The sequence below is a fragment of the Pagrus major genome, chromosome 8 (assembly GCF_040436345.1).
Source record: "Pagrus major chromosome 8, Pma_NU_1.0".
Classification (NCBI taxonomy): domain Eukaryota; kingdom Metazoa; phylum Chordata; class Actinopteri; order Spariformes; family Sparidae; genus Pagrus; species Pagrus major.
The window spans coordinates 22,663,279-22,674,568 of NC_133222.1; the positions used below are offsets into that span (position 1 = coordinate 22,663,279).

The following is an 11,290-nucleotide window of genomic DNA, read 5'->3' on the forward strand; positions in this document are numbered from 1 at the left end:
TGTCGGTCAGTGTGCCATGTCAAAGTTTGACTCACACAGGTCGATTCACAGCTTAACACCTGCGCATACAGTAAGTATAGCTGAGAAATGGCGTTAGCAAGATACTTTAACAAGTGTTGTGCAGTTTGGTGCGAATGGATGAAACGTTTTTGTGCACTTTGAGTGGTAGCCAACACAGACACAGTTAGCCATTATACGTGTATACCCTCAGTAGAAGTATCGTCTTTGTAAATGACAGATCATTTTGTGGTTGTGTTGAGGTCGGCTTACTGACGTTAATATCATCGGTGGAACGTAATTTAGTACATTTACTCAAGTATTGTACCTAAATGCAGTTTTGAGGTACTTTGAGTATTTTCATTTTACGCTGAGACAAATACTGTAATTTTACTTCTTACTACTTGCAGATTATATATCAGTTTCCTATCAATGAATGACACTCAGTAAATAGCATACCTCAGTCAAGGTACAAGAGTCCCCTTAACCTAACTACTCACCCATAGAAACCAGCCACCTAAACACGCCTGTTTTTTCAATAAGATCCATGTCAGAACAAATCCTATTTTGCAATGTTAAAGAGAATGAGAGAAACTTCCTGTACCCGTCTCTTTATCCGGATCCGCATCAAAAGTTAATTGGGTCTGTTCTGGGCCAGAAAACTGATTCTCCATCCACATTTCGTGAAAATCTGTTCAGTAGTTTCTGTGTAATCCTTCTGACAAGCCAACCAACAAACAGAAGGACGGGGTGAAAAACATAATCTCCTTGGCTGAGGGAATTCTGTTACATTTCAGCAATCAATAGAAACCTTTAACTGTGCCACTTTGCCCAAATAGTACATTTTGTAGTAAATTCTTACTGTTACTGAAGACACAGTCTCAATGCAGGACTTTTACTTTTAATGCATTATTTTTACAGTGTGTATTTAATATTAATACTTCCTCCACCAATGTATAAAAGCCAGTGATAGTTTTACACTCTGCAAAAACATGCGTTTTGCAGCTGTAGTTAAAAGTGTTTAAGAACTGTTACAACCACAATTTACAGAATTGTGGCTTGCTGTTAAAGCTACTAGGGACTTTAGTTTTTCTGTTGATTCTGGCAGCCTCTGTGAAACTCAGTTCATCCTCAGTAGTCTGCCATAGATTAAAAAAAATAATTCTAACCCGGAAAAGTCAGAATCCGAGCAGCTGACAGGCTTTAAGAATAACTATTTTATTTGTGCAGAGAAAGCCTTCTTCTCGCAGATGGTTGTGTTTGCTTATGTAGGTCTAATAGCGGCATCAGTATTAAAATGGGACTGTTTCTGAAGCAGTTAAAAGTTCCTTGTAGTATGTTAAAATGGCTGTAGCATAATTCTTAACAAAAGACACTTTTGAGTAATGTAATGTTGTTTCCTCTGCCCTTAGAGAATCAGTGCAGACTTAATGTTTGAAGTCTTTACTGGAAGCAGTTAACTGTAAAAACAGTACAAGTATTCATCTTTTTCATTTGATTTGATTATGAAACCTCAACCAATAGTTAGACCAGTGGTATCATTAAAACTATAAACTATGGTATCAAAGAAACTGGATTCATGTCACTTAGTTACAGTGCAATAACATGTGATAGTATCCTGGTTTGATTGGGACTAACTGCTGGTGGCAGAATAAAGTTTTATTGGTACTTACTTTGCTTTCCAACAGCATAAAGGCTGCAACCTTCAACTTCAGTAACTTATAAAAACAGATAATCCAGCAACCATGCTCACTTTACTCATCAGAAAGCCAGTTAGGTGGTGTAGGTGGGGTTTGAACTTTACTCTCAAGTTCTTTTTTCTCACATTACAATCCTGCTGCGTCGGGATCCCGCAGGTAACTTTTTATTTTTATATTCCCGTGCTTTAACGGTCATTGACCTGGTGGAATATCAAACTGCAAAAATAATGTATAATGCAGGAAACAAACTACTACCAGGCAATATTCAGAAACTTTTTTTTGACAGAGAGGGAGTTTATAATTTAAGGGAGAAGTGTAATTTCAAGATGCTAGCCGTTCGCACGACTATAAACTTTTTGTTTTGTTTTGTTTTCACATATCTGAAATAAATTTGCATTCATTCAATCAAATCCTGGATTACAGTAAATGACATGTTAAGGAAATGATTGGTACCACTCAGTAATATAACCCAGTGGTTCTCAATCTTTTTGAGTTGCGATCCCCCAGAAAAATCAGGTTCATGTTCACAGACAAACACATTTGATGCTGTCATGAAATATTTTATCTGTCTGCTCAGTTTACGATGGACAGGAAGCAGTGTATTGTGAAGCTGTTGGTCCAGCCGTCCAGAGGGCTCGTAGATGAGAAGTTTATCATCCTGGTCCAGAATGCCCCACCTGGTTTCCAGCTGACCGTCCACGCCCTCCACAAGTGTGAAGATGGACACAGCTGGGAGGCTTTTGGTCACTACATCAGCAACACCATTGGGACTGTGAATGGTACACGGTTGAAAGCCCGGACTTGGAAAATTCAGTAATATTAATGTAGAATTGTTTGCAGGTATTGAAATGATTGTGAATTGCAGAAAAAACTTTTTAATAATTTTCATGCCTTTAACTTTGCAGTTTCAGAGGATCCCAGTCTGGGTGGGACATATTCTGGGGTTGAACAGATGGGTCTACTGTGGAGCCTCAGACCAGTTCCAGGCAGCAAACCTGGGCTCAGGTAGGCCAACAAGGATGGAGCAATTCAGACGATGACAATCAATACAGAATCAGTTATTGGTATCAGAAGTGACTCTTTCCCATCATCCCTAAGGTTAAGGAAGACGAATGTCCAGATTCCCATGGAGGTCACAATCTCAGTGTACCAGGGTCACCAGACTGAGGGCTTCATGGATCAGGTGCCGCTGGCCGGTGTGGTGGTGGAGCGCTGGTACATGGCGCCCGGTGTCAGCAGGATCCCAATCACAGAGGACGGACTCACTGCGACCCTCTTCCTGCCCCCAGGTAGGACCACAGGAGAGTCTGGAGTATATCTGTGCAATATATCAATATTATCTCAATATGTTTATAGATGTTATTTTTTCCTGTTGTATTCTAGGTATCTTGATATCATTTGTTGTGTTGTCTTTTCCTGGTTTTAAAGGCTGCATTACAGTAAAGGGATGTAATTTTCTGAGATTATCAGACTGTTCTACGTGTTACAATACTTGCCTTTACCTACTTAGTCATTATATCCACATTACAGATGATTATTTATCAAAAATCTCATTGTGTTGATATTTTGTGAAGGTACCAATAGTCATACCTAGAATATTGTTGAAATATTGATATGGAGGTATTTGGTCAAAAATATTTTGCTAGCATTTATGAAGTGTTTTTGAGAATATTTCAAAGTATTGAGATACATGTTGTGTATCTGGTAAAGCCTAAGAATATTGCAATATTGTTTTAAGGCTGAATCGTCCAGCCCTCGTCTGGAGGAACGAGGAACCTCAGAAATATATAATAAAGTTGTGTAAACTGTGAACTGTGTTTGTCGTCTGAAGGACCGGGACCTTTCCCCGGCGTCTTGGATCTGTGGGGTGGTGGAGGGAAGTTGGTGGAGTACCGTGCGTCTCTGCTGGCCTCTCACGGCATTGCCTCCCTGGCCCTCGACTACCTGACACCTAAAATCACCATGGAAACTGGGAAGATGGTGGACCTCCAGTACTTTGAGGTAAACTTTATTAGCGCCTAAATTACTAAACAAAATCCAATCTTTATCCCAAACTCCCAAACATAACTAAAGGATTTTGTAAAAACCGTGATATCATGGCCACGAGGAGTAGCAGAACTCCACAGCAAACTGACATATTATCACCTTACAAAGTAGTTGAGCTAACCATTAGCTAATAATGATCATTTATTTTGGCTGTGAGATAGACAGAGTCACCTAGTTTGGGGTTATGTAGGTTGTGCTGTGTGTCTGTTATCTCTGTGCATTTATTTTATGCACCTATAAAACTGGTTCAAGGGTTCATTCACCTTCACTCAGACCAGAGACTGCTCAAGAATTTAAATGAAATATCACTGGAGGAAGTTAGAGAGATTTTGTTGGTGTGACCTCATGTAAAACCAATTCTTTTACTATTATCACTCTTACATTTTTACTTTTTAATAATATCAGACTGTTATAGAAATGTAGCATCAAAATATGGCTGTAAGTGCTATAACCCAATCGCAAGAAGCTGCAAAAGTCAAATGTGTGACAACACAGCATTATAATGAAGTCTCATAGTGCTGCAGAGATGACCTGATCCAGAAATGTTGTTCTCCAGATGTAAGAAAACATTTACGTTCGGTACAGACCCCAACAAATGTCACATCATCATGATTTTAAGAGTTTTTTCAGTGAAGATTAAAATTGTGATGCAAAAATGATAATTTCCACTTATCTTAAATCATATCAAAATCATATGTTTCTTTGACCATATCGTTCAGCCCTACCATGAACACATTATAGTTTGTGTGTAAAGAGTAGTGTAGTAGGAAGCTTTGTCGTGGTTACGTGTCATTCGTTTATAGCCTAATGTTAGCTTTTTGGCTGGAGGTTTACAGAGTAGGATAAAAAGTTCTTAGACATTCAAAATCAAGAGCCAGGCAAGGGTCAAAACCAGGAGATCAGCCAGAGAAGGCAAACTTAACCAAGATCAGAGGAGGGAGGTCAGGTGGGTGTAAATGTTGATAAGGGGATTAACGCAGGACAAGAGGGAGTGGCTGCAGCTGGACCTGAAAGAAATAGATCAGTAAAAGGAGGGATTCTTCTTCCAGGACAGATGAGTGAATATTTTTTTCAAGATTTAAATAAGACAAAGACAACTAACTGATGAGTCAGGGGCATAAATTCATATTGGGCTTAAGATTCAATACTATACTGAGAGTTATAATATTTTTGGCTGTGGTAGAAGTACAAGATGGTACTTTAAAGATCCCTTTCACACATTTATTAAGACATACAAATAATCTTGAATGTGTGTATTGAATGTGTAATTACCTAATTAAAAAATCCTTACAAATGGCCCCTACACCTTGTCCCTCATTAAAAAATTCCAGAAATATAAATATATTTTTCATTTCACAGGTCTAACCGCAGACACATGATGTCTCCTACGTCACTGTAATGTCCATTCTCAGTGTTTGTGCACTGGAGGCTTCAAGTTTTCACAACACACTTGTGTTTGCTAAATATTGGACAAAGATTGGCTTCCAAACTATTTGTGATGTGACAAATCATGCTCGTAGACTCCACCTCTTAAGATCAGATTTTCAATGAGTTCAGAGAAAATGTACACTTTGAGAACTTTTTTTGGTGTCAAACTCTGCACATACATCATTCTACACAGTGAAGTTGAACATTCAATTGAAGAAACAAGAAGAAAAACATACTGATTGACTGGAGGGGGAATTTGAAATTATTTTTTTCCCTCTATCACAAAATGTTCAAAGTCTGTCCTCTGTGTTACAGCTGTTTGTTGTCTGACATGTTTTTGTGATGCAGAAGGCCTATAAAGTCCTGGAGCAGCATCCTCAGGTCCACGGCAGCAGGATCGGCATGTTGGGTTTGTCCTTCGGCACCAGTATAACCCTCAAAATGGCTGTTTACTCCCAAGTTATGAAAGTAAGACAACTATTGCTGAAAGTTACTTTCATCATCTTGACGTCGCTAAACATAGCTCTACTTCTTTATGAAGTCTAGCTGAAGCTAACAGTCCCTGGTCCGACCAGAAAAGTGACTCAACAAAATTCAGTTGCATATCCTCATTTAATAGTTGGTGCTAGAAGCTTGTTGACAGTAACTACCTGTAGGTTTGTGCAGTGGCTACTGTACAAATACACAAATATATACACATATACATATATACACATATACATACATACAAACATACATACATACATACACCAATACATACATGTATGTGCATATACTACATATACCTACATATTTATATATATATATACACACATATACACCTGTACACATTCAATCTTAAACCACTATAAATCTTCTTACTATTCTTAATTTAGTGTATCTACTTTGGCATGTAAACAAAGCATTCAATAATACACACATGGAGTAAGGGTATTCAGATACTCACTACTATGTAATCAATAAAAACGTGCTAGCTAGCAGGTACAGAGTCTGGCAAAGCACGCTAACTGGTCAACTACTACAACAGTATTAAATTAACTGATAACATAAATGATAGGACTTACAGGTCTCAAGGACGCATGCACACGATGGTAATGTCTAATGTAGTCTCTGGATGGAAAACATCTGTCTCTTTTCTATTTACTCTCCGTTCTCTTCTGTCATTCTGCACTAATGCGCATGCCCGCTTCCGGTGTCCAGTGCGCACCCACTCCAGGTCTCCACCGCTCACCCTCAGTAAAACATCGCTGATAGCTGGCCTGTTGTACACTGACTGTGTTACTCACTTTTGTCCACAGGGGGTCACTGCTGGACTGTCCAACACTGACTCTGTTATAATGTTTCTGTCTGTCAAAGCTCAGGCTAGAAAGAGACGGTCAGAACAAGCTTCTCCTCCATTTTTCTGATCAGGTTTCTGTCTCAGCTAATCCTGTGTACAACTTTTACATATTTTAAGTGTATGTGTGTGTGTGTGTGTGTGTGTGTGTGTGTGTGTGTGTGTGTGTGTGTGTGTGTGTGTGTGTGTGTTTGTGATATCAGCTCAAGTGTGCTGTGTGCATTAGTGGGAGTCATGTGCAGCCAGTTGATGGATCTGTGGAGGAAATGCTGAAGAACTTTAACCTGTAAGTTCACAAGCTGTTTGTTTCTTGTGAGTGATATTCCTGTTGCCCAAAGGGAAGATGCAGAAAAAAAATCTTTTGTCCAATCAGAAACGCTGACAAGACCCGCGTCAGTGAGGAGAACGAGTTCATCTGGCGAGATCTGCTGCTGCCCATCCCCACCGACCTCACTTTCAAAGTGGACGTGAGTATCACCAGCCAGAATGTGTCCTCCTTGAGTTAGTTTTTCAGTTTTGTAAATGCATTTTTGGTCTGAAAAGCTATTGTCTGTTTGGGAAATGGCAGATTTTTATGGCATTCTGTACATATCAATCGGTCATATATATAAATCTATATATTGTGGGGGCACTAAACTGCACAAAATGCCAATTTCTTCATAATGTTGCTTTATCGATGTGAATGATTTTATATTCTTTCATTTTCTGCTAAATCTACAAAAAAAATGTATTTGTTGGATAGATTTTCCTCTAAACTGAAATGCCTCCGGTTTTGTCTCTGAGCAGATGGGACGACTCAAGTGTCCTCTGTTGGTGGTTGTAGGTGAGGACGATCAGAACTGGCCCGCCTCCGAGTCTGCAATGGATGTGAGTTTACTGACGTGACAGTATCACATGTAGATAACAGGCTTTGTCCAAAGCTGTAAATTGCAGGATTAAACTTTATTGAAACTAGTAGAAAACTGAATAGTTACTAAAAAATAAGACAATAAAAAACAAGATAATCATATGAACAAAGATAAAAATGAACAAAAACTTTGTAAAATAAATTGTTAGCTCATTAAAAGTCAACCTTTCATTATTTTCATTTTTGTGTTTACATTTACCTAGAAATTCATCCTCATTGTTATTAAAAAATGTGCACAAGCACAGCAAACAAAGGGATGTGATAGTGAAGAGAAGAAACTGGTGTTGCAACCGTTTCTGGTCAATGTCAACCAAATTACAGCATGTACTCATGACTTAACATTCTCTTTGCTTCAATTATTATACAATTACATTACAAGATTCAGTCTCCGACTGAGGAATGAGTGAGTAGATTTACATTCGGAAACAATTAGATTTGGCGTTCCTATCTTTCCGAAACTGGTCGTGATATGAGCCGCAGCTGTCCTCCATCTGTCCTGTAGTGAACAGCTTGCTGAGTTACGGTTTTAGCATTTTAAACCACCAAAGTATCTTTCATATCTTCCCTTTCTGTTTTGTCTGGGCCAGAATTTGCTATTTTGCTTGTTTTGAGGTATCCAGTCATGTTCAGTTGTCATCAGCACTTCAAGTCAAGTGCACAAGTGCACTTTTGGTGGAAATCAAGAATAAATGTAATAAACCTGCTGAAACTGGTGGTGGAAAAAGTATTCAGATCACCACACTTAAAATACTCCACTACAATTAAAAGTCCAACATTGAAACCCTTCATAAAAGTATACAGGTAGGCTGTTATTAGCAAAATGTACTTAAAGTATCAAAAGTAAAAGTTGTCATCGGACAGAAAAATGTTCTTTGTCAGTGTTTTACTAATATATCTCATGATTGGACTGATATTACTGCTGCATTAATATGTGTGTTGCATTTTACTGGTGTAGATGTTTAAGGTTGAGCTCATTTTAACTACTTTATTTACTGTTGGTTTGTTCCAGTTCCATGTTTCAAAAAGTATATATCATGAAGTGTAAATAGATTTTCTCGAGATCTTATATATTTAATTGGTGGCCTACATTTTGAATCCATAACAAAGTATTTTTAAAATTAGTTAGCTCATTAGCTTCTAGAGCTTCAAGAGGTTAAGAGTCATGTATTTTTCTCACGTCTCTGACTTCTGACTGTCAGACTCAGAGGATGTTCTCCAGATTAAGGACAGGTTTGAAAGGTGTCTTTGAATATCTCAGAGTAATTTAAGTCTTGGGTCTTGAAATTTAGTGTCTGCTGAAAGATTTCTTACAGTTCAGAGATGACAAAAACAGTACCTAAGATACATATACATTTACAGGTCATATCCAAGGAGAGCAAATAAAAAAACTTAAACCTTCCTACAAATATAAGATTAGGCTTTTTACTTTCTTTTCTCCAGATGAAGGAAATGATGGAGCGGGCGGGGAATAGCCACCTACTGACCGTCCTGTCATATCCGGACGCCGGTCACCTGATTGAACCTCCGTACACGCCGCACGCCAGAGCCAGTTTATTCAGAAGCATGGGGACACGAGAGAAGAGTAGGTTCAACTTGAGACTAGAAATCAAAATCAGGACTTCAGACTTGGGTTTTGACGGCTGTTTCTGATTCCTGTTCTCTTTGCAGTGATGGCTCTGTGGGGCGGAGAGACAGTGGCACATTCTCGCGCTCAGGAAGACGCCTGGAGGAAATTGCTGGTCTTTCTTAAGGAGAATCTATACAGTGGCAGAAACCCTGGTCCAACTTCATTGATCCACCTGTAACCAAGGCAACAACTAATGGAAAGAGTATCAGAGGTTCAGGAAGTAAAAGTCAAGTAAATGTCAATAAGTAAAAGACAATCTGAATCATGTGAAGGTTTTCTAGTTTGGGTAGACGTGTCATTTTCTTGGTTGAATCATGAGTAGAAAAGATGAAAAACTGATAAGAAATGGTAATCCGGTCATCATAAAGATTAGAGTTGTTCCGATTCCGATACCAATATTTGAAATGCCACTGATACTGCCAACAATGCAGGTATTGGTAACGGTGAGTACGCAAGTTTATGCACCTATCCGATACCACGTAATTTAGAAACAGGACCCTGATACTTCCCAGTTGGCTCCGTTAGCTCTGCTTAACGTTACACACCGGAAATCAGTTCTTCTTTGCTGCTCTAAATGCCAACACAGGAAGCTGCGCTGTGCTGCCCCTGGCAACTACTGTGTTTAAAGTGGGGAAGAAGAAGTTGATTTCACGCGAGTCAGACAGAGCTAGCAACATGTCAGCTATTTGGCAATATTTTACGCTGGATAACACCACCGGTAAAATGCTGACATGTTCAATGTGCAAGGCTGTAATTTCAAGGGTTGGCACGAGTGTTACCAATTTCAACACCAGCAACCTTAACAAGCCTTTGAAAAGTACGATGACACTGCTCTCCCCAAACTTTATGAGACAGTAGGGAACACATTTCATGTAGGCTGAAAGACGTGCAGGCAATCAGCTTTACTACTGATGAGTTCCGTCAGTGAGTTTTAGGGGGATTACATATTCCTAGATTTCCCTTTTTGTTCTTTTTTGGTTATGACTGATTGTCAAAATAGATAATAGGAGAATATTGTATGGCAATCATTCTCTGCAAGATTTTACTTGAGCTGGGCCATCCAACAATGATAGTAATCATCCATATCCATACAAAAAAATGTTCTTCTTTTGTTATTTTTTTTAACGCGCATTGGTGTAGGATTGGTGCTCGGTATCGGCTGATACACAAAGCATAGGTATCGGTATCGGGAAGGAAAAAATGGTATCCGAACATCTCTAATAATAATTATAAGGTTTATAGCACTCATAAATATATTCATGAATAAACCAACGGGATATACAAATACTGTAAATACCAGTGAATGTTAAAATAGAGGAAGGAGGCCCATGGGTTTGTGTAGAGCCAGAATGAAGCTCAGAATGGACGCTACCAGTCATCACCACCTTGGCAGTACGTCACTATGCCAAACTCCCAGCACTTCTTTCATGATATTATCTTAAAGTGCATACATCTAATTCATCTAAAATGCTTGTTTGATGATTTCATATCTCTCATTAATAACAACACTATCACAAATGTTTGGTTGGAGACCAGATTTACCTGGTGGGCCACAGACTAAAGAAAATGACTAAAACTAGCAGTTAGTCCAAGTTGTCGCTCACAAAGCAACACAATGCATGAAATAATCAAAGCAGAAACGTCAGATAAGTCAGACCACCGTGTTTTACTATATATCTTTACACGTTACAGTTATGGCTGAAAATGACAACAGAAAAAAACAAGTTTGCTGATTTCACATGAAGTATCTCTGTAATGCAAATGAACTGCAAGTTTTCTACTCAGGGTGTGTGTGGTCGTCTAGAGACGTGACACGTTGCTGTAATTCAAGCAATATCAGAATCATCATCTGTACAGATATATTATTCCACTGATTGGTTTCCTGTTATTTATGTCATTAAACATTGTTTGTATTCATTCCTGGTGTCTGATTGATTTATTACTCACTCTTTTATTGCAAGATTTTTCAATCAGTTACCAGTAAGATGAGTTGTTACCCTGATAATAACTAAAACATAATATTATAAGATCCAATTAACTGTGAACAACTAGTAAGACGCAGTCATAAATAATAAATCTTTGAATGATAGGAAGACGAGGCTTCTATCAGAAAAATGTTTTCATATTTTTCAAATGAGTGAAATTTTCTTGGACTTAGCAGGATTGTCAACCCATTATGCTTTTAGAAAAGGCAGATGTGGATTTGGTGCAATAAACAAACAACAAAGTGTTCATATTTTAGAAATTAG

At 38.5% G+C, this 11,290-nt stretch overlaps 1 protein-coding gene across 1 annotated transcript; it reads left to right on the plus strand.

Moving 5' to 3' along the window:
• LOC141000694 (acyl-coenzyme A thioesterase 5-like) lies at nt 1–10,958 on the plus strand. Its single transcript, XM_073471482.1, has 11 exons — nt 1–70; nt 2,275–2,476; nt 2,603–2,702; nt 2,796–2,986; nt 3,529–3,698; nt 5,520–5,639; nt 6,711–6,793; nt 6,881–6,974; nt 7,294–7,374; nt 8,855–8,996; nt 9,083–10,958. The coding sequence occupies exons 1-11, from the start codon at nt 17–19 to the stop codon at nt 9,217–9,219; spliced, it is 1,374 nt and encodes a 457-aa protein (XP_073327583.1). The 5' UTR covers nt 1–16; the 3' UTR covers nt 9,220–10,958.
• The last annotated feature ends 332 nt before the right edge of the window (nt 10,959–11,290 follow it).